Here is a 24383-nt window from a genome sequence, read left to right on the forward strand (position 1 = left end):
TACATACCTAGGGCTTCCTCCAACCCCCTTCAGGCGGATCGGTCCCTCGCCGTCCTCCTCCTCAGCCTAGATTGTCCCATTATTTTTGCCAGTTGGATCGTACTGCGCATGTGTTGCCAAGGCGATTGCATGCCCCGTCGCACTCCCATTGCCGGACCGTTCTGCGCCTGTGCCGACTGGCAAACATAACAGGCCGTCTACTGGACGATTTAAATGGCAGAGGAGGACGGCAAGGGACCGATTAGCCTGAAGGGAGCTGGAGGAAGCCCCAGGTATGTATTTCTTGAGAGTTGTATGGGGGCGGCCATATTAATTTTCCTTTAAACAATACCAGTTGCCTGGCTGTCCTGCTGATCCTCTGCCTCTAATACTTTTAGGCTGCTTACACACCAAGACGTTACAGGCGCACGTTAGTGCGCCTGTAACGCTCCCCCAACGCACAGCAATGTAACACAAGTGGGCTGTTCACACAGCCCACGTTGCGTTACATGTAACGCTGCACGTTCTGTGCAAAGTGCAGCATGCTACGGCGTTGGAGCGGCTATAGCCGCGTTAGACTGTTTGCAGAGGAGGCGGGGAGAGCCAGCTACAGTAGCCGCGCACATGGCTACTTAATATTCACTGCACTGGCGGGCGCTGATTGGCCGGCGGGACCACGTGTTGTGGAGTGTCTCGCTCCGCATCAGGTGGTCCCGCTGGCCAATCAGCGCCACTCTGGGAGACATTATAGGACTCGAGCCGCCTAACGCGGCTCACTCTACCGTCGGCTCTTACAGCACCATACGTTGTGTTAGGTGCACGTTATGCGACCTTAACGTGCCACCTAATGCAACGTCTTGGTGTGCAAGAAGCCTTAGCCATAGACCCTGAACCAGCATGCAGCAGATCAGGTGTTTCTGACATCTTACAAGATTAACTGCATGCTTGTATCTGGTGTTATTTAGAAACTACTGCAGCCAAGTACAGGGCTTCCTGTATTATTTAAAAGGAAATAAATATGGCAGTCTCCATATTCTCACTTCAGTTGTCCTTTGACACAGGAGACCTTGGTTCGAATCTCTGCTCTTCCTGTTCAGTAAGCCAGCACTTATTCAGTATGGAGACCTTGGGCAAGACTCCCTAACACATCCACTGCCTATAGAGCGTGCCCTAATGGTTGCAGCTCTGGCGCTTTGAGTCCACCAAGAGAAAAGCACAATATACTTGTTCTGTATCTTGTCTTGTTTTTTCTATTATGTACAGTGCTATGGAAAATGTTGGTGCTATATAAATAAATTATAATAAGCTCTCATCCCCAGCTTGAATCCCAGCCAGAGCACTATCTGAACAGTTTCTATGTTCTCCCCGTGTCTTTGTGGGTTTCCTCTGGCCACTCCGGGTTTCCTCCAACACCCCAAAAACATACAGATAAGTTAATGGGCTTCCCCCTAAAATTGCTATTAGATTATGATGAGCATAATGCCTAGTACACACCATGCAATTTCACCTCAGATTAAGGGGTCAAATTACTAATTTCCAGCAGGTCTGATAAGCTCCAGATTGCGTTTTATACAGAAGTAATCGGAAATCTGATCGATTCAGCCAATCGATCTGATGGGAAATTGCATGGTGTGTACCAGGCATAAGAGTATGGTAGGGATTAGGGGTAGGGATTGTCAGCCCCTCTGAGGGACAGTAGTGACGAGAAGAGCCGCAAAAGACGTCAGCGCTATATACAGTTGTGTTCAAAATTTTTCAACCCCCACTGAAATTGAGTGTTGTGGCCAGTTTGACATTGACTTGATCATTTCAGTCATCTTGTTTACAATTAAATCAAAGAGGCACTTGTAAGTCAGACAAATATAACATTTATAATGAAATAACCACAAATGTCTTTTCTGTGCTCACATCATTATCAGTTTTATTCAACCCCCAAGTGACATTCATTCTTAGTACTTAGTACAGCATCCTTTTCCAGTAATAACAGCTTTTAAACGTGAAGATGGTATCTTAGCCCATTCTTCATGGGCAAAAGCCTCCAGTTCAGTCAAGGCCCGTTTCCACTTGTGCGGTGCGGAATCGCCGCGGATCCCCCGCTGACTAAATCGCATGCAGGTTTGATTTTGCATGCATATTTTGCCGCTATTTCGCATGCGATTTCACATAGGTTAGTATTGATGCTATTTTTAACCATGTCACTGCCTGTGATATTTAACATTACTTTCTATGCGAAATCGCTGTAAAATACGAATGCCAAAACCGCAGGCGATTTCTCTATTAAATTCATTAGCGGAAATTCGCATAGCGGTGTGCGGGGTGCGAATTCTGCGGGGTCTACCGTGCAATTTTTTTCTGCACAGAAAAACGCTCAGAAATCCTGACAAGTGGAAACGGGCCCATCCACTTGTATTGTCTATGCGAATCTGCATGCAGGAAACGCATGCAGATTCGCTCTAGTGGAAACGGACCCTCACATTCTTAGGCTTGCGCGCTGCAACTGCTTTAAGTCCCACCAGAGGTTCTCAATCGCAAAAACTTTGCCCCCGGGTGTTGAAAACCCTAGCTGCTCTGCTGAAGTGTGGTGTGAAACCCTCTGCTTAAGTGTGGTGACCAGCGGATTTGGGTTTACGAATTTCAATAACCTTAATTAGAAGAGCAATGCAAGCACCATAAAATACACCGTAATAATAACTTTAAAAAAATGTGCTGGGAAAAAGTCACTTGTGGAGGCCCCACCATACAATTTACAGGACTTAATGGCAACATCTTGGTGGCAGTGTGGCAGATACCACATGACCCCCTTCAGAGGTCTTGTGGAGGTGATGTCTCAATGAATCAGAGCCCCGGGGTGTTTGGTAGAAGGTAGTCCTACACAATAGTAGTAGTTTTAGCATTTGAGCTGATTGGTGTATACCCCTGTAAATGCTGGACTATGAGCACTTGGAAGCTCGGGTTGCCACAATGTTGCATCCTGGTTACTTATAATATTCGGCTGTTGTTTGCTTTGTATCACACTATGGTGACGGGTGTGCGCCATTCAGAGTCAATCATTACAGAAGCTGTTAATCATTTCCCACAATGCCTTGCCCTTGGCAATGCCTTTCTCGTTGCAATGAATGAAGGTTGGTTTTTGGTACACTGATGTTAAGAAGGCATTTCTAAGAATCTAGGATGATGATGTCAGTGCAAGTCAGATGTCTCCCCAGTGAGGACATTGTGCTAAATGTGTGTGCTAAATCACTGGCCTTGTCATAAAGCCTGCTGCTATTCACGAGGCCAGCCCCTAACTTTTCAGATAACTGTTAAATGAGTGCAGAGGGTGTGACTGTACCAGGGCCCTTGGACCCTCAGGACCCTCGGCATAGCAATAGGAGATGCAGAGTGTGTGACTGTACCAGGGCCCCTGGACCCTCGGCATGGCCATTGGAGATGCAGAGGGTGTGACTGTACCAGGGCCCTTGGACCGTCAGGACCCTCGGCATAGCAATAGGAGATGCAGAGTGTGTGACTGTTCCAGGGCCCCTGGACCCTCGGCATGGCCATAGGAGATGCAGAGGGTGTGACTGTACCAGGGCCCTTGGACCCTCAGGACCCTCGGCATAGCAATAGGAGATGCAGAGTGTGTGACTATACCAGGGCCCCTGGACACTCGGCATGGCCATAGGAGATGCAGAGGGTGTGACTGTACCAGGGCCCTTGGACCCTCAGGACCCTCGGCATAGCAATAGGAGATGCAGAGGGTGTGACTGTATCAGGGCCCCTGGACCCTCGGCATAGCAATAGGAGAAGCAGAAGGTGTGACTGTATCGGGGCCTCTGGACCCTCGGCATAGCAGTAAGGGTGTGACTGTACCAGGGCCCCTGGACCTGAGGGACCCTCAGCATAGCAATAGGAGATGCAGAGCTTGTGATTGTACCAGGGCTCCTGGACCTGAGGGACCCTCAGCATAGCAATAGGAGATGCAGAGCTTGTGACTGTACCAGGGCCCCTGGACTTGAGGCTGCCTCGGTGTAGTGATAGGATATGCAGAGCTTGTGACTTTACCAGGGCCCCTGGACCTGAGGCTGCCTCGGCGTAGCGTCAGGAGATGCAGAGGGCGTGACTGTACAAGGGCCTCTGGACCCTTGGGACACTCGGCATAGCAATAAGGGTGTGACTTTACCAGGGCCCCTGGACCTGAGGCTGCCTCGGCGTAGTGATAGGAGATGCAGAGCTTGTGACTGTACCAGGGCCCCTGGACCTGAGGCTGCCTCGGCGTAGTGATAGGAGATGCAGAGCTTGTGACTGTACCAGGGCCCCTGGACCTGAGGCTGCCTCGGCGTAGTGATAGGAGATGCAGAGCTTGTGACTGTACTAGGGCCCCTGGACCTGAGGCTGCCTCGGCGTAGCGATAGGAGATGCAGAGGATGTAACTGCACCAGGGACCCTCCTCCAGTCGCTGCATTAACTCTTTACTGGTGATCTAGTGGTAATGTTCACATCTATATGTGCTTTGAATAGTTGTAATCATTAACAAGCCATTCCTTTCCCTCTGCATACACCTCTTTCATTCTGTGCTAGGAATGTTGGGTTTGGTGATTTCTATCATTTGATTACAATGCTGGGGGGAGGCACACTGTAAAATTTGCACTAAGGCCCATGGCACTGCTCTACCATGACTACATCACTAGTTGTGGCAGAGCCGCTTAAAGCCAAAGACATTCCAGGCTGTTCCCTGGAGCACTATGGCTGTCAAAGGGTGTCGCCGCTACACTAGCTCTATACAACCCCCTTCACCCCCAGGGCCAATAGAGACAGAGCAAATGTGCTCTGCCCCATCTCTAAGACCACCCCTTCCTCAACAGCAGGTACAGAGCCAATGGAAACTACAGAATAGCATAGCTCCCAACTGTCCCTCTTTTGGAGGGACAGTCCCTCTTTCCTCCTCATCTGTCCCTCTCTCAGGACTTTGTCCCTCTATCTATGTAAATCTATATATTTATCTACTAAAATGTGTTTGATTGACTCTAAACTTTATTACCATCCTTTAAATTCATATAGTACTCATTTTAATACGTTAATATGAAGGAAAATGAACCAGGATAGAAAGGACCAGTGTGGTTTGAATTATAAAACAACATATTTTTCTTATGAAATCTATATGGTAGGTGTGATTAGGGGTGTGGCTTAATTGTCCTTCTTTCTCACCTCAAAAAGTTGGGAGGTATGGGATAGCTCGGCCCTTGCCTCCTTTTTAAAGAGACTCCGTAACAAAAATTGCATCCTGTTTTTTATCATCCTACAACTTCCAAAAGCTATTCTAATGTGTTCTGGCTTACTGCAGCACATTCTACTATCACCATCTCTGTAATAAATCAACTTATCTCTCTCTTGTCAGACTTGTCAGCCTGTGTCTGGAAGGCTGCCAAGTTCTTCAGTGTTGTGGTTCTGTGATGCATCTCCCCCCTCCAGGCCCCTCTCTGCACACTGCCTGTGTGTTATTTAGATTAGTGCAGCTTCTCTCTGCTCTATTATCTTTTACAAGCTGGATAAATCCTCCTCTGAGCTGGCTGGGCTTTCACATACCGAGGAATTACATACAGGCAGAGCTGTCTGCACTCTGCAGGAAGAAAAAGCCTGACACTTCAGTGGAAGATAGCTGCAGGGGGAAAGAAACACACAAATGATCTCTTGAGATTCAAAAGGAAGGGTGTATACAGCCTGCTTGTGTATGGATGTATTTTCTATGTGTGGACATATTGTACATCAACCTACTTCCTGTTTTGGTGGCCATTTTGTTTGTTTACAAACAAACTTTTTAAAACTGTTTTTAACCACTTTTAATGTGGCGAGAAGCGGCGAAATTGTGACAGAGGGTAATAGGAGATGTCCCCTAACGCACTGGTATGTTTACTTTTGTGCGATTTTAACAATACAGATTCTCTTTAAGAAGTTTTAAGAATATGGAGCTGTGAGTATCCAGGTATTAATATGGACATTCAACAAAAGTAATTGACCTGTAATACCTGGTATTGCACACCATGCAATTTCTCATCAGATAGCCGGTTCAAATCTATTATTTTCTACAGGTCCGATCTGTCGATCTGATTTGGAAATGTTTTTCTGATTGATTTTTATAGAAGTGAACCGAAAATCCATCAGAAAAATGATCGGAAATCACATCAGACCTGTTGGAAAGAATCGTTTTAACCCATCTATCTGACGGGAAATTGCATGGTGTGTACCAGGCATAAAACCTACATTGGCAATTGGTTTGGAAGGCAAGATGTGATTCCTTTCCATTCCTCTTCCACACTACAATATTGCATCAGGATTCTTCTGGCTAATTTGCAATCCCGGCCCTGAGCAAGCTCTGTGTATTCATTAACACATCCTTAGCATGCCTCGTTATAGACTGTGCAGGTGTAAGCTTTACCACTGAATATTTACAGAAGTTGTCAAAACTTTCATCAAAAAATAAAAATGGCAATTAGGCAGTAACTCTTTAGCTGACAGCAGCTGCAGCAGAGTTGTGATTTCTGTGTTGGTGGAACAGGGGAATCGTGACACTGCAGATTCAACAAGACTACACCCTGGCCTTGCATGACCTCAGATGGGCGGAGATGTGCAGGCGGTCTGTAATCAAGTGCACAGAAATGTCAGGCAGTGGTCAGTGTCCAGCTTGATATTATTGTTATTATTGTGCTGACATCATTTGCAGCACTTTACAGAGTACATAGTCATGTCCTTAATGTATTATTATGTATTCACATACCTCCGAAATGTCCCTTTTTGGGAACTCTGATTATTTCCAACAGGTACAATCTGATTTCTGATTGTTTTTGTACAGCTGTGATTGGAAAAGCGATCAGAAAGATGATTGGAAATCAGATCGGACCTGTCGGGTATAATCTATTCAACCCGTCTATCAGACAGGAAATTGCATTGTGTGTACCAGCATAATGGTAGTATATTGCAGATTTGTATTGAGTGCGTTATGTGTCCATACTGCCTGTCACATGCCAATAGAAGGCAGTCAGAGGTCCACAGGTTTCCGGAGGTGTGAGAGGCGGGTCAGCTATGCAATATTACTTAAAGGAACACTATCAATGCCCAAGTGTTCTAAAATGACAATGTACAAATAATGTCTAAGTAGCTGTGTAAACATTTTCCTACTTTTCATGTTAAGTATCAGAGGTAAAAGCTTTAATTCATTGTGTGTAGATTTTATCTATGTTTGGATTGTCTCATTTGCATAGGTGAATCTCTGCAGTCTGACATGCTAAAAACAGTGTAATATTGAAGCAGCTAATTTGAAAACAGGTATCAGGTTTTACACACTACAGTATTACAAATGCACATTTCCTCTGCTCTCTGTAAGAGGAAGCTCTGTCTGTCTCTGACTGAGCTCTCTGCACACACAGTGAGAACTTGTTCACATTGCGTTCCGTTCGCGTGTCCGTCCGCGTTTTATTTTTCTTTTGTTTTTTTTTGAGGCATCTTTTTTTTCCGATTCCTGGCACTTGGATGGGCGAGTCGTTTTTGTGCTTAACGGTTTTCTAAGCATTTTTTCCGAGCGGTTTTGTAATTCACTCCCTGACGCAAGTCAGGAAATGAACTCTTTGACCCGGAAAACTATAAATACAATGTATTCATTCTTAAAAAACGCAATCGCAATCGCCTTGTTGCTCGTTTTTGTATGCGTTCGCTGATTTTTCTATACCTTCCATTGATGCGAAATCGCCTTGAAAATGGAACATGCACTGCTTTCCTAGCCGCACCACAAACGACCTGTGCTGATATGAACTGTCTCATACATTCATTGACCACACGGTCGGGGGGTGTTTTGAAAAAACGCAGGTGGCCGAAAAAAAGCCGAAAACGCCTGCAGTGTGAACAATCCCTTAACAGTTATGCTACATACACACTTGAGATAAAAATCTTTGGAAAAGGCAAGATCACAGACCAATTCTACCCCCTTTCATGTAGTATGAGAGCCATACCTTCACAGTCTATTCTATTGAGCTGAACTCCCCATCAGATAAAAATCTTTGCAAGATGCTGCACACATAGATGCTGGGTACTTATCCGTTAGCCGGGCGCATCCGGCAGGTGGCGCTGTTGTAGCGAATTTCGATGCGCTGTTGTATCTAATTCCATTCATAGTTACTGAACGTAGTACTGTGTGAATGGAAGCGCTGCAGGTGGCGCTAATTACATTGTTGTTACGCAACGTAACGATACAGTGTCTTAATGGCAACGAATATACATTGTATTTGAAGTGGCCGGAATTAAAATGAAGGCGGCGGCAATGTAACACATGAAGCCGCCGCCTTCGTCTGTTCTTCTTCTTCTCCCCCTTTGCCCTCTCGCTTGTATACAATGCTGCCAGCCTGCGGGGACATGCGTGTCCCCCCAGAGTCGTTCGTCGCGGCAGGGAACCCTGCTTGTTTCCTTGCGACGAACGACTGTGTCCCCCCCAGCTGGCAGTGTTGTATAGAAGCGAGAGGTCAGAGGGGGAGAAGAAGAACAGACGAAGGCGGCGGCTTCATGTGTTACATTGCCGCCTCCTTCATTTTAATTCCGGCCACTTCAAATACAATGTATATTCGTTGCCATTAACACACTGTATCGTTACGTTGCGTATAAACAATGTAATTAGCGCCACCTGCGGCCACCTGTTACCATAGTAACTATGAATGGAATTAGATACAACAGCGCATCGAAATTCGCTACAACAGCGCCACCTGCCGGATGCGCCCGGCTAACGGATAAGTACCAGATGCTGTACGCATGCAACAGATCAGTATCTGCAAAAGATCCGTCCCTGCAAAAATGCAATCATAGTCTGATATCTGCAGATCTCATACACACCTTTTTTAATAGACATTCACCTGCAGATCAGATCCACCAGGATGGAGCTTCTGATCTGCAGATGATTGTCAGATCTGCAGATGAATGTCCAGACTGAAAATCTACTCAGCAGCACTGAAAAAGCCTGGTGTTTCTTTAAGGGCCCATTTCCACTATCGCAAATTCGCATGCGTTTTTCGCATGCAAATTCGCATAGCAATACAAGTGAATGGGACTGTTTCCACTTGTCAGGATTCCTTTGCGTTTTTCTGTGCAGAAAAAATTCGCATGAAAGAGCCATCAGAATTTGCATACCGCTATGCGAATCGCATACAATGTATTTAATAGGAAATTCGCATGCGGTTTGGGTATGCGAATTTTCATGCGAATTCGCATAGAAACAATGGAAAAATCACACCAGCACTGCCATGGTTAATTTCGCAAACATCGTCATTCATGCGAATTTGCATGAAAATTCGCATGGACCCATGCGAAATTCGCATCCGCATGCGAATTTTTACCACGGCGATTCGCACCGCACAAGTGGAAATGCAGCTTAAGGCCTGGAACCCACTGAAATCCGCAAACGCAAAACGCAACCGCTAGCGTTTTGTCTGGGCGGTTTGCAAGCGGATTCATGCGCGTTTTTGGTCGTGTTTTGCAACATTGTATTTATTTGCCCAGCGGGTGCGTAGCGTTTTGCGTTTTGCGTTTTTATCCTGATTGGTCCTGTGAATTATTTTTCATTTTGTTACAGTGTGCTGAACCGCAAAACGCTAGCAAAAACGCTCAGTTTAGGTTTTGCTGAGCGTTTCTGCTAGCGTTTCAATACTTTACATTGAAGCGCTAACGCTCCCAAAATGCTGCACGTCCTGCGTTTGCGTTTCTGAGAAACGCAAACGCTCCTGTGAAAGTTGCCCCATCCATTAACATTAGCCCAGCGTTTTGGCAAACTGCTAGCGTATCGCAGTGCTGCCAAAACGCTGCCAAAAGCGTTCCTGTGGGTTCCAGCGCTAACAGTTTCACAGCATCAGAACTTTGTTTCTCTTATACAAGCCTCATTTTTAGCTGCACAGAAGAAAACTGCCCGGGCAGTTTTCCCCTTATGCTGTGCAAAGCATGATGGGATTTCTGATGTTGTTGTTCTCGTTCTGCTGTTTTGGTGCAATTTTTTTTTTTTTTACATTTTGAATTTGACATTTGAAGCCTAGCATGTGCAGCTGGGAGGGGTTATCAGGACACAGGACAGTTGGAACTGTGTCTTATGCTCCCTGTCACCTCCTTTCAACCAAAAAGATGGCTGCCCCCATGACAAAGATGGCAGCCCCCATGAATCACAAACATTTGCCTGTTCTTTTAAAACAGGGTGGGTAAAAGATTATATTACCTATCTATTCTAATTAACACAACTAATGTAACTTAATAACAGTATGTTTGTTTAGGCTGACGTTACCCTTTAAACAAGGTGTGTATGAGATCTGCAGATATCATAGACTATGAATGCATTTTGCAGGAACGGATCTTTTGCAGGAACTGATGTTTTGCAGATACTGATCTGTTGCATGTGTACAGCATCTTTGTGTGCAGCATCTTGCAAAGATTTTATCTGATGGGGAGTTCAGCTCAATAGAATAGACTATGTAGAGCAGTGGTCCTCAAACTAAGGCCCGCGTGCCGAATGTGGCCCCCTGAGGCTTTTTTACTGGCCCCACACACAGAAAATGTATTACTTATAGATGCGGTCAGCTACATTTTTAAATATTGGTGGTCTGCATATAGAAAAGCAGTGCTGGCACCACCCATCCACATGGAAGCCAGAAAGCAGTAATTTTGCTGGTTTCCAATCAAATTCCACATCAGGTGACACTGCTGTCCAATTGGGACTGCAGGTTGTCACCTGGGTATGCTTCACTGTCTGACCCGCAAAGACTTTTACATCATTTTATGTATACTCCGGCCCCCCAGCAGTCTGAAATATGTTGACCCGGCCCTCGACCCAAAATGTTTGGGGACCCCTGGTGTAGGTATGGCTCTCATACTACATGGAATGGAGTCAAATTGGTCTGTGATCTTGCCTTTTCCAAAGACTTTTATCTTAAGTGTGTATGTAGCATTACACTGTGAGGGTATTTCCCCACTCCCCTCAAGGCTAAGGGTGCGTACAGACATGCGACTATAGTCGTTTAAAACGATCGTTACCGACGGCATTGCCCGACGATCGTTCGTAAAAAGTGCACGAACGATCATTAAAACGACCGACCAACGAGATATGTCGTTGGTAAAGAACGATCCATTCTGCCAGATCTTTTCCAACGACCATCGTTCAAAAAGTAATGTCTGTACAACGATCGGTCGTTGATCGTTCGTTCTCAAAGCTTTGCACATGCTCAAACAGTTCTTTTTGACACTTGTGTTTGAAATCAGTTTATACATCATGTTGCGCACGCAACGCTCGTTCCAAGATCGTTCGTACACGAACGATGTTCAAAGTGGCCTTTCTTCAAACGATCATCGGCCGATACCTCCTTTAACATCGTTCGTCGTTCAGAACGAACGATCGTTATCGTATGTCTGTACGTACCCTAAGTCTGCCCTCAGAATTTCAGCAAACTGCCATCAGAAAAATGTGAAAGGAATTAGATAACAGTAATCAAATAGATAAGCTGTGAAATGTATACACCAGCACTTAGCAGCACTTCCCAAACATTTCCTATCTCAATTAGAAACAAACATGTTAATCGATAGTGTCCCTTTAACTATCAATCAGTAAAAAGTTGATTTTGTTTATTTATTTCTGAATGTTTCTGTCCTTAAAGTTACACTGAAGCAAAAAAAAAAAAAAACGTATGATATAATGAATTGTATGTGTAGTACAGATAAGTAATAGAACATTAGTAGCAAAGGAAAGAGTCTCATATTTTTATTTTTATCATTCTCTTATATTTGCAATTACAAACCACTGTATTTTAAACTATGAAAAAGAGCAGAGCTAATGACCCTTTGAACTTCCCTGGAGTAAAACCCGATCTTGGTGTGCACCTGCCCAGAGACAGATTTAGATCGGGTAGAAAACCGCTTGGCTAATGTATTTCAATGGGCTGGTGCACACTCGTTTTTCCCTCATACGCAAACTCGGGTCCTGCAGCATTTTTGAGATTTGAGGCGTTTCTGCCTCAATGTAAAGTATAGGAAAGTGGAAAACTGCTCTGAAAAAACACTAGATCAGAGAGTTTTTCCATGCGTTTTTGTTACAGAAGCTGTTCAGTTACAGCTTTACTATAACAAAATATAAAATCTGCTACACAAAAACGTTCCAAAAAACGCTAGGCATGTTTAGAAAATCTCTTTAAACATGCCTAGAATCGTTCTGAAAAACCGCTTCAAAAACCGCTAGCGTTTGCGGATCCGCAAGCGGTTTTTGGTGTCTGGACTGTTTCTTTGATGTATAAGTGCTTAAAGAGAACCCGAGGTGCGTTTAAAGAATGTTATCTGCATACAGAGGCTGGATCTGCCTATACAGCCCAGCCTCTGTTGCTACCCCAAACCGCCCTAAGGTCCCCCTGCACTCTGCAATCCCCCATAAATCACAGCCATGCTGTGAGGCTGTGTTTACATCTGTAGTGTCAGTCTCGGCTGCTCCCCCGCCTCCTGCATAGCTCCGGTCCCTGCCCCCATCCCTTCCCTCCAATCAGCAGGGAGGGAAGGGATGCAGGCGGGGACTGGAGTTCTGCAGGAGGCGGGGAGAGCAGCAAAATGACACTATAGAGATAAACACAGCCAGCTCTGACAAGCTGTTTGTCAGCAGCATGGCTGTGATTTATGAGGGATTGCAGAGTGCAGGGGGACCTTAGGGGGGTTTGGGATAGCAACAGAGGCTGGGCTGTATAGGCAGATCCAGCCTCTGTATGCAGATAATATTCTTCAAACCCACCTCGGGTTCTCTTTAAGAAAATCGCATTGTTCTCTGACTAAATTAGTCGAGCTCAGAGAAGCTCTTTTGCATAGATAACAACTAAAGTTTCTTAACTCTTCCTGTACTGGAAACAATATTAGACTCCTATCTGTGCTGCTAATGTTATATTTCTTAGCTGCACTACACATGCAATTTATTATCTCATAAGTTTATTTTCACTTTAGATACCCTTTAAAGATTACAAGTGGAAAAACAGGGCCTGATAATAATATGCAGCCACTATGAATGGTTTAAAAATCTCATGTATTTTATGTTTGGTGTTTTTGCACACAGTTGGCCATGGGCAGAGTGATGGCGACAGGATGATGGTGTCTGACTTCCACATTTATGTCAGGGACGGCCTTCAACACGTGGACCTCATGCAAAAGGAGTACCCTGACCTGCCTCTCTTTATCTGTGGACACTCCATGGTGAGGACAGATTTCTTACATGATAAAAGCTCACAGTATTGCTGCTTTTTCTGGTTGCTGGATAAGACAAAAGAAAATTAACTAAGAAATAAAAAGACAGCCTCTGCGCTTTTAAATATAGAAATGTTGAACCAGGATGAAAAGTTTCAGGATATAAAAGTTGATTCATATACACAGAGTCACTAAGGGCTAGTCTACCTGGAACACAAAGCGTGCACAATATGCGATTGCATAGCATTTGAGTAGTAATAGGGTACAAGTGATGCATGCCATATTGTAATTCCCTAAAGGTGCACAGTAACGGTACAATTTTCATATTTTCGATCGGATTATTCAAATCGTGAAGAATTAAAACAGAAGAGAGGCGCCTTAATAAAATATGTTAAAAACATTTTACTAAAAAGGGAGGCAGTGGTGGACATATTTCCCTATTGAAGACTCAAATTGTCTGGTTTAGGCAAAAGATCCACAAAAAAATGTGATGCGTTTCGCAGGTCTGTAACCTGCTTCCTCGGGCAGTTAAGAGGAGCAACAGCGTTGAGGTGTCAGTAGACAGGCTATGGAGGCGGCCTGCCTGCTAAGAGTGTCTAACTTTAGTGTCATGAGTTGCAAGCTGCAGATTCTTTTTAACTTGGACAGCTGATGTGACCTGTATGTGGGTGTGCACTTGTTCCTCTCTGCCTATGCCTAGGGCCGGATTTCTGGAAAGGCCACACAGGCCCTGGCCTTGGTCGGCAACAGCCCAAGGCGGCACCTGAACATAAAAGAGGAGTTACTACATCGGAAAGAGCAGGCTGAAAATGGGGAACAACACATGAAAAAGGAAACTGATGGTCAAGGGAGCTGCTCATGAAAGAGAGGAGCTACAGTACATGGATAATACACATGGGAGAGGGGGCTGCACATGGAATGGGAGGGGTGCTGCTGCACAAGAAAGGGGGCCCTAACATACTTGGCCTAGGGGCACACAAAGTATAAATCCGGCCTTGCCTATGCCTCGTCCTCCACAGCAGTTATTAGTGGTGCTCTGCGCTATGCACTGGTGAATGAGGTATGCTGCTCGCTGATTTAACAATTATTTAGGAAGACACTGACTCATAGCAACTTTCCTCATACTTGTCACCTTCATACGTTTATCACAATTCATTCTATGTGTGAGCACACCCTTATGCACTGACCACTGAGTCATATTCATAAACGGTCTCTTATTGTTATGCATAATGATGTCTCTCCAGCTGAGTTTGTTACACGATTTGATTCTTTTTATTTGGATATTTGGAATAGTAACCCCTGGTGACCTGGAATCCACAGCTTTTGCAGACAGTTTGTTTTCTGTCCCTTGAACCCACCTTAAAAGAGGAACTGTAGTGAAAATAACATAGTGAATAAAATAGCTTTTTTGTTTTTGTTTTTTTACTTTTGTTTATATAATACTTATTTATAGATTATTTAGTCAATGTTTTCCCATTGTAAAATCTTTCATCTCCCTGATTTACATTCTGAAAATGTATCACTGGTGGTGACATCTGTAGTCCTGCCGGGTGATCTGTATGGAATGTTTGTTACTGAGAGTTCTATGCACAGAAGGAGATACTGCTTGCTTGGCAGTTGGAAAGACGTTATTTCCCACAATGCAATGAGGTTCACAAGACTGTCAGGACCTTGGTCATGACATCACACTGTGGGAGGGGTTTCACCACAATATCAACCATAGATACGTCCCTGGTGATCTATATAAGGAAAAGGTAAAGATTTCTCGTGGGAAGGGGGGGGGGTGTATCGGCTACTGATTGGGATGAAGTTCAGTCCTGGGTTAAAGTTCCGCTTTAATGTTCCTTTGCCTAGAAACTATTCCCTTTTGCCCCCATAGCATGTCTCCTCCTTGGTTCTGAGTACCACCCCCTATCCATAACTAGCACACCCCCAAGTGCCAGATACTATTGTTCTCTCCCTCTAACCAAACGTAACCATAATACCTCCAAACCTTCCCAAATAAACGATATGCTCCTTCTCTCATAATTTTATTTTATTTTATTTAAATTTGCTTAGCTTAGAGTTCAAATTAAATTCATCAGCTACCGCAGACATGGATTAAGGGGAAATGGGACCACAGGCAAGTCAAAACTTTGGGCCCATCCTAGATGACCACCTCACTTCTTTGGTCGGGCTAATGTCAAGCAGGCCACCTGTCTCTTTTTGGATCTTCTTGGAAACAATATAAAATGATCAAACATATAATTTATCAAAACGTAACTTTTTCTATGATCTATTTCATCCAGGGTGGCGCTATCAGCATCCTGATGGCCAATGAGCGACCGGCAGAATTCTCGGGCATGATCTTGATATCGCCGTTGGTTGTACCAAATCCTGAGTCGGCTTCATCATTCAAGGTGAGTCATCATCCTGCTTTATAAACATCCATCACGACCCAGATGGTCCACATGTGGCCCACAACTTTATGCTGCTATGCTGTAGTGTTTGGCTTTGCAGCTAGGCAGTGCTGGTTAAAAGGACATCTGTAGTAAGAAGAATATGCCCTATTTATTTCCTTTTAACAATACCAGTTGCCTGGCAGCCCCGCTGATCTATTTGGCTGCAGTAGTGTCTGAATAACACCAGAAACAAACATGCAGCTAATCTTGTTAGATCTGAGAATAGTGTCAGAAACACCTGATGTGCTGCATGCTTGTTCGGGTGTATGGCTAAAAGCATTAGAGGCAGAGGATCAGCAGGATAGCCAGGCAACTGGTATTGCTTGAAAGGAAATAAATATGGCAGCCTTCATATCCCTCTCATTTCAGTTGTCATTTAAAGTTTCTGTATGGTCAAAATGTTTAATAACCCCACAGCCTCCTCCCCGTAACACTAGATTAGCAATCATACTATAAGCAAATCAAGAGATCCCCTAGCTGCATTTTTTAAAGAAAAACAATTGCTGAGCTTCATCAGTGTTGGACTTCCTGACTGCGCTCCCTTCTGGGAGAGAAGGCGTGGCCTAGCTGTCCCGTCAGGGGAGTGAGGGGTGGTCCCACAGCGAGTCTGCCAAGCCAAGCCCAGCATATCATTAGGACTCAGGAAGAAGCAGAAGCAGTCACATGACCTCGCTGGTTACGTCAAGATTGAGGTGTATTTAGCTACTATTTTGCTCCATTAGTCACATTTCTAATCTAGTGGCATTTGTATTGCTGTCCTGTTGCTTTTCTGGCTGTCTCAGTTTCTAAATCACACTTGGAACTAGCATGCAGCAAGTGGAGTCAGAGTGCAGTCAGATCACTTCACACTGTTCTTGCTTCTCTAAGGCAGGGGTCACACTTGTCTTTCAGTTTCTACACTTTTCAGAAAACTGAAAGACAAGTGTGACCTCTACCTTACAACAGCTAATGTAATTTATAGAGAAAACTGACAAATTGCGCAAGATGTCAGTTTTTTTTCTGCATGCGAAATCTGCATTCAAGTGTGACCTAGCTCATTGATTAACATGAGTTCTCAGTTGAAGTCAGTTTTTCTGTGCAGAAAACGCGTACAAAAGCAGGTAAGTGTGACCCCTGCCTCAACTCTAAAAATATTAGACGCTCATAAAAAACGTTTCTTGTCTAGCTGTTGTGCTAAGTCATCGGAGGTCGGCGCCTAGCAGTAAAGCAGCTCGCTTCAACACTGTGCGCAGCTTCCGTGTACAGATTGATGGGGAATTAACCTTCAGGAATCACATTTCAGCTGTAGTGAAACATTTCATTGTTCACCTAAGGAACATTGCAAAAATTAGGCACCTCATTGCTTCAGAGGATCACCTAACCCTAGTTCACGCCTTCATCACATCACAGCTGACTACTGCAATGCCCTCTATACAGGCCTTCCAAATGAAGACCTACACCGCCTGCAGCTAGTACAGAATGCTGCCACAAGACTGTTAACATGCCAACCCCGCCACTGCCACATAACACCAATCCTTTTCTCACTACACTGGCTACTCATAAAATGGAGAAACCTTTTCAAAATTGGCATGCTAACATTCAAATCCCTATGTGACTTAGGCCCCGGAAACCTGAAGGATTTGTTGTAACTGTGTCACACCTGAGATCCACAGGATCTAATAACTTGTCTACCCTGAGTATCCAACTCAGAGCCTTCTGTTATACTGCCCCTAGCCTTTGAAACACCTTGCCACACCCAGCTCCAACCCAGGATGTGTTTAAATCAAAACTAAAAAAGCCACATGATTAACATGTGTTTAACCCCCCCTAAAGGACCAGAGACTGCTGGTACCAGAAAACGGTGCTTACCGACGACTCACCGCACATATCCGCCACTCTCGCCGATCATGTCGGTCTCCCATCCCCGCAGGCCCCTCTCTCTGCCGTCACTATGATAGCAGGACTGTGTGAGCAGTTCAGGAGCCGCTTTCATTGGCTCCTGACGCTGTCCATCAATGTAAGCCAATGTGATTGGCTCACAGTGATCATGTGGTCAGGAGCCAATGACAGCAGCTCCTGACCTGCTCACAGAGCTCTGCCGTCTTATAGATGGCAGGGCGAATGAACTGCGGTGGGTGCAGAGCGGCGAGAGCGCGCGGCGGGGAAGGTGAAATCTACGTCCCGTCAGACCCTCGCAGCCAACTGCAGGACTTAGATTTCTACCAACGTTGGCTGGAAGCAGTTAATCTGGCATTTATAATCACATAACTTCAACTATGTGCTGATCTGAGACAAAGCCGTGCGCTTTGGGTCCTACAGAAGAAAGGAGCTTTACAAATATCTTTGTTTGTTGCTGTAAGTAGGCCACCCATTGTAGCTGCTTTCCTTTAAGGTTTGATAGACAGCAGGATATGTAATATGTGCTTTTTGTGTACCAAATTGACAAGACGACTGGAGTTTGCATCATACGGCGTGTGGCCAGATGGTGCTACAGTGATTTATCTATTTCTTGCCTTAACAGGTGTTTGCTGCTAAAATACTCAATCACGTCCTCCCGAACCTCTCCCTCGGCTGCATCGACCCCAACTTTGTATCACGGAATAAAAAAGAGGTGAGGTCATTTATTTACAGCGCTCTGGTTACCGTGTACACGTGACTTGCATAACAAAGCAGGCTTATTTTTAAATGTACATTCAAGCAAACCTGAACTGAAAATTAAAAGTCAAAATAAATATTCACAGATCATACTTACCTCCAACATAGTCTACTCGTCAATCTCTTTCTCTTCTCCTGCGTCCTGTTAGTCCACTGTGATCAATAGAATTCTCCGTCCTCCATTTTAAAAATAGTGAATAGCTTCCGGGTCAGCACACTGTTAAACTGTAACATTGCCCACTTGAGCCATAGGGAAACGTGGACATTACCTTGCTCATCAGTTGTCCTTTCAGTTATAACTGACAGAAACTGATATACCCGTTCTGACAAAATCTGATAAATTTCTGTCAGAACTGGAAGGAAACTTTGTAAGGTAAAGTGGGAAAGGGATATATTTCCAGGATGTTGTTAATGCTTCCAGGATGATGTTAATGCTCCATTTTATAAATAGTGAATAGCTTCTGGGTCAGCACACTGTTAAACTGTAACACCCCCCACTTGAGCCATAGGGAAACATGGACATTACCTTGCTCATCAGTTGTCCTCTAAGTTATAACTGACAGAAACTGATATATCCGTTCTGACAAAATCCTGTCAGAACTGGAAGGAAACTTTGTAAGTTAAAGTGAGAAAGGGATATGACTTCCAGGATGTTGTTAATGTTGTCTGGACAAAAAGGAAAAACAATCGAAAGCCCACTATAGTGTAGTATGTTGAGTATAATATGAGAAACTACTCGCAAAGACAGGTTTCCTCCAAGGCAACCACTGTATAGGCAGATGGGGAAAATGCCCTGTCCCCACTTAGGAAGTCACTCTCCCTAGATATAGAAATCGTAATTATGTTGAAACAGTGTAGTATAAAATGTATTGAAATCAGTTTAAAAGCAGGGGGGATTTACCTCGCCGCAGAAGGTCCGACAGATTAGAATCAGTAAAGCTGTACTCTACCTGACAGATTTAAAGTTGCTCCTTTTGTATTTGCCTGATGAAGCGGGCTGTTGATCTGCGAAACGTGTAGCAGCACTTTTTTGGCGTAAGAAATAAACGCTTGTTCTTAACTGATTCTAATCTTTCAAATCTTCTGTGCAATGAGCATTCCTGTCTGCCGTGGACATGCTATACCGTTTTCAATCTGCGGTATTAAGCGAGAGACGATGGATGCCTCCATGTAGGCGGGATGCTTTGGCTCAGCCCTCCTCGGTAAGTAAATGCTTGCTGCCAAAAAGCCGTTTAGGTTTAGGAACCTCCCTTAGGGGGAGATTCATTAGACAAGTTTTTACTGCTTAGTTCCCTTTAGGCTACTTGCACACCAAGACGTTGCGTTAGGTGCTACGTTAAGGTCGCATAACGTGCACCTAACGCAAGGCCTGGTGCTCTTCGATGTGGACGTCAGAGTGAGCCGCGTTGTGCAGCTCACTCTGGCGTCCGTGATGCCGTGATGCGTACTCTTGGACGCATGAGGCATCACGCGGTCCCGCCGGCCAATCGCCGCACAGAGCGGCCGCACCAGGAAGTAAACACTTCACGTCACAACATGCAGTGAATATTAATTAGCCATGTGCCTGGCCGCTCTCCGCTCCTCCCCAACATGACTGAGCATGTGCAAACAGTCTAACGCGGCTTAAGCCGCTGTAACGCCGTAGCATGCTGCACTAACGTGCGCCTGTAACGTCCCTGTGTGTAGGCAGCCTTAATGTCTAATCTGCATACTTTTACATAACTTTGCATTAACTCGAAATGAAATTATTAGCATATCATTGACTATTCCTGCCTGTGGATATGCTTGGAGATGCCTCAATAAATAAGACCAAGTAAATTACTATATGCACAAGAAGAAGCTACCACCTCTAAGAATTATCTTTATTGTTATCTTGCAAATTAGCCAATGTTTCGGACCCACGCAGGGCCCCTTTATCAAGGCACACCTTGCTCTAGGCAACAATGTACAGAAATGAAACAAATAAACAACATCAGCTTCAGCACTCGCTGTATGAAGTGGAATCCTTTAGTGTGTACAAGACTAAAACTTTGTATATTCAAGTATATTTTTAGTCATCCTGTGTTTTCTTTCCGCACCTCAGGAACATACTAATAGGTTAACTGTCTTCCCCCAGAATGACGCTGGACTATGTTAGACAGCAGAGCCAGGACAAGGTCCTCCAGCACCCAAGGCTGAGACACCAAAGTGCGCCCCTCCATCCTTCCCACACCAGCTGTCACACACAGAGCCCCCAACACCTTAATCTCTAGTTATCTGGCTTGCAGTCACTGCCATGTATCCCTTTTTCTTATTTGTCTCTGCTTCAAACACAACAGGGGAATGATACCTGAATGAGTTGTGTGCCCCCTCCTACACTGCGCCCTGAGGCTGGAGCCTCTCTCGCCTATGCCTCGGCCCGGCCCTGTTAGGCAGCGTCAGGCTAGACTGGCAGGAGGCTGGGTAAGGCACCTGCGGCCAAGCAACAGTAACCATCTGTTATCCTTTCTAGTAAAAAACCTGCTGCAGTTTTTCACAGAGAATGATAAGACAGGGTTACTGCTGTTTGGCCATATGTGAATATTTCTTACTCCCTGCCAGGCCAGTCTGACACTGATGCTAGAAGAATGTAGAGTGCGAGACCCCTTGAGGGGTAGCAAGTGATGTAATTGGCTCTGAAATGTGTTATGTAGAATGTGTCAGAACTGCATAAGGGTGTAATATAGATCATGTATTCTTAAAGGTATATGCTTGTCTTATTTTATTTTGCTTTTACAAATCGGCTTTCAAAGTTATGTGGCTAGTAATACCTAAATTATTAATTGCCAGTAGTTTCTAAAGTGATAGATTATAAACAGTCAAAGTGTAGTTCCACTCATTTTACTCGCCGAGAACGATCAGGAGTGCACCAGTTTACCCCCGCTGCCAACTATTAAAGCAGTGATTGGTGAATGGGAACATGTGTTCTAAAAGCCAATCAAAGGGCCTGATGAATGAATGATCACGGCTTCAGCCAGAAGCCAAGTTCATTCATTAACATAGAAAGTAAAAACAAACAAAACTCACTTCCTGTTATCTTAAAACCCGGTTCTAAGTACACATGATAAAGTGTGTGGGGACATCTAGTGGCTAAAAAGTAAAAATAAATAAAAGGTACATTGAAAATACATCACCTATAACCATTAACTCCTTCCCCCTCCCCCACCCCAGTAGTTACCAAAATAAATGCTTGTGGAAAAAAAAAAGTCAAAGTGACAGCATTTAAAAAAATACACAAATAGTTACCTTAGGGACTCTGTTTTTTTAATTTGTCTGTCATGAGTGTATATTACTGTTATTTTTGGGAAAAAGGGCTTGTAATTATTGATTGAGAATAAACGAACACAAAATGGAAAAATACACTTAATTCCAAATAAAATGTTGTCACCATACAGTGTACTAAAGACATAATTTAAATGTAATAACCAGGACAAATGGGCAAATAAAATGTATTGGTCTACAGTACCATTTTTGATTTTGAAACTATAATGGCTTAAAACTAAGAAATAATGACTTTTTCAATTTTTTTTCTTTTTAATCCCTTTAAAATGCTTACGGAATAAAATAATTCTTAGCAAAAAGTACCACCTAAAGAAGGCAAAGTTTGTCTCGAAAAAACTATATATAGATCATTTAGGTGTGATAAGTAGTGATAAAGTTAATGGCGAATGAATCGGAGGAGCATGAAATGTGAAAATTGCTCTGGTTTTTAAGACTGGGTGCGAGCAGGTAGCTGCAGGTCTCTGAAGTCAAAATGAACTTGTGTACCAGGAATTTTTTATTTTGCAACAACAACAATACATGAGTACACTTGTTTAATCACTTCCTTACCACGGGTTATTTTCCCTTAAAGAGGAGCTGTTAGGTATAAGGTCTCAGAGAAAATAAACACATATATCAGTAGCTAAAGATTGGCTGTACTTACATTACATATGCATTTCACTGTCCACGTTTGGATTTCACAGAATTTGTGTATAGTATATGCAGAGATAGATGCTCCTGACAGCTCATGGCAGGCTCCATGTTTTTCTGTCAAATGTGTCGTCATGTCCTGCCTGCTTCCTGATCACAGATAAGCTCGTACTTGAACAACACAGTGTGCAGTGAATATTAATGAGCCATGTGGCTAGGAACAATAGCTGACTCCTGCAGTGTACTCTGCCCGGAGATTTATCAGTGCTACGCGCTGGACTGATTACAAGCTGCTGTAACGTCTCATTAGCAGCCGAGGGGAGGGCCCCAGAATGCTTTGCAGTTTAGTATGCGGCTTGCGTCCTTATGGGTCTATAACAGCTTTGCTGATAAGCACACATCAAAGGTAACTGAGATTTTTATCTTCACTAATGGCTTTTGGGCTTCCTTCTAAACTGTTTAACACAGGAGAATAGAGGTTTAAATTAGCTTCTGCAGCCTGACAGTTACTCTTTAAAAACCAGAGCAATTTTCACATTTCATGCTCCTCTTATTCATTAACCATTAACTTTTTCACTACTTATCACACCTAAATGATCTATATATTGTTTTTTCGAAGCAAACTTTGCCTTCTTTAGGTGGTACTTTTTGCTAAGAATTATTTTATTCCATATACATTTTAATGAGATTAAAAAAAATTTTTTTTCTAAACCACTAAACCACTCCCCCTTTAGTCACACGCACACACAGGGGGAGGTGAGATGAAGTTGTGCTTATAGCCTACCAGGAAGCACAAGTAGAACAGTGGACAACTTGTGAGTAGACAATGAGCAGCAGGTTTCCATTGTATTTTGCAAAATACTGCTTTTTTGCTTTTTTTTTTTTTTTTTTTTTACAAAACTTTATCATGTATATAATTCATTTATATTAATGCTCCATTAAGTACATATTAAAAAATCAGCACCTGAACTTGTGCTTTTAAGGGGTCTTACAGCCTTGAGGCAGAAGAATTTAATGAGAGCACATATGGATCCTTTGGGACATTATTTTGCAATGTCCCGGCATATCTCCTGTTGTTTAATTATACATGGACAGCACTATTAGCCATGCTTGCTGTATTCCTGCACACCATCTGCATGACAGAAAGCCAAGCAGTGCTTATTTGATAATGCAGACCACCAGGACCCTTCTAATGACCCTGCATGTTCTGGGGAGGACCTAGCTGGTCGCGCAAACTATAATTTAGCCGTCTATTTCATTTTCTGCCTCAGCTGGTAGTACAGGGGCTAAAAAGGTCACCGTGCTCTAAATTATACATTCTCATTCATATTTCACAGCCTCCTTCCTCCTCAGATTCCCTCTCACAACGCCTCATGTACTGCGGGGTCTGTCTCCAGTCTGTGGCATTTAGCAAAATAGACACTAGAAAAGGCCACAATGCCCACAACTCTATTGTGGACTATTTAAAGGGAATGTATAGTGATTTTTTTTCTATTTGTTAGGGTTAACACTTTCAGGCCTGGAACCCACTAGAAAGCAGAGCTGTGGAGTCGGAGTTGGAGTCGGAGTCGAGGAGTCGGAGCAATTTTGGGTACCCGGAGTTGGAGTCGGAGTCGTGGTTTCAGAAACTGAGGAGTCGGAGTCAGAAGATTTTTCTACCGACTCCACAGCCCTGCTAGAAAGTATCGCTAGCGATTTGTCATAGCGTTTTGCAAGGAATTTTGGGAGCGATTTTCCTGCTCCTATACAATTCATTAGAATGGAAATGCTTCCAAAATGCTGCATGTCCTGCTATTGTGATTTCCTTAATCACAGTCGCTGTAGTGGAATCAGTCCTATCCATTTACATTGGCAGAACAGTTAGGGAAATCACTAGCGATTGAAAGTGCTCCCTAAACGCTCAAAAAAAAACCAAGAGTGATTAAGATGTGGAATGCATTGCCACAGGAAGTCGTTATGGCAAACTCTATACCTGCATTTAAAGGGGGCTTAGATGCTTTCCTTGCGTTGAAAGACATCCATGGCTACAATTACTAGGTAATGCCTAATGATGTTGATCCAGGGATTTTATCTGATTGCCATCTGGAGTCGGGAAGGAATTTTTCCCTTTAGGGGCTAATTGGACCATGCCTTGTAAAAAAGGGTTTTTTTGCCTTCCTCTGGATCAACAGGGATATGTGAGGGAGCAGGCTG

The 24383-nt window shown here is 44.0% G+C and overlaps 1 protein-coding gene and 1 long non-coding RNA gene across 3 annotated transcripts in view; one reads left to right on the forward strand and one right to left on the reverse strand.

Moving 5' to 3' along the window:
- The window catches only part of MGLL (monoglyceride lipase), a 124211-nt gene that overhangs the window by 74019 nt on the left and 25809 nt on the right, over window positions 1–24383 (forward strand). For both annotated transcript variants that reach the window (XM_068252740.1, XM_068252739.1), the window contains exons 4-6: window positions 13058–13194; window positions 15474–15584; window positions 18127–18216. In XM_068252740.1, coding sequence (XP_068108841.1) covers window positions 13058–13194; window positions 15474–15584; window positions 18127–18216 — 338 coding nt within the window. The remainder of the gene's footprint in view (window positions 1–13057; window positions 13195–15473; window positions 15585–18126; window positions 18217–24383) is intronic.
- Window positions 1–24383, reverse strand: part of LOC137532331 (uncharacterized) — a 106160-nt gene that overhangs the window by 41428 nt on the left and 40349 nt on the right. The window lies entirely within an intron of this gene.

Source organism: Hyperolius riggenbachi, chromosome 9 (assembly GCF_040937935.1).
Source record: "Hyperolius riggenbachi isolate aHypRig1 chromosome 9, aHypRig1.pri, whole genome shotgun sequence".
In the NCBI taxonomy this organism is placed as follows: domain Eukaryota; kingdom Metazoa; phylum Chordata; class Amphibia; order Anura; family Hyperoliidae; genus Hyperolius; species Hyperolius riggenbachi.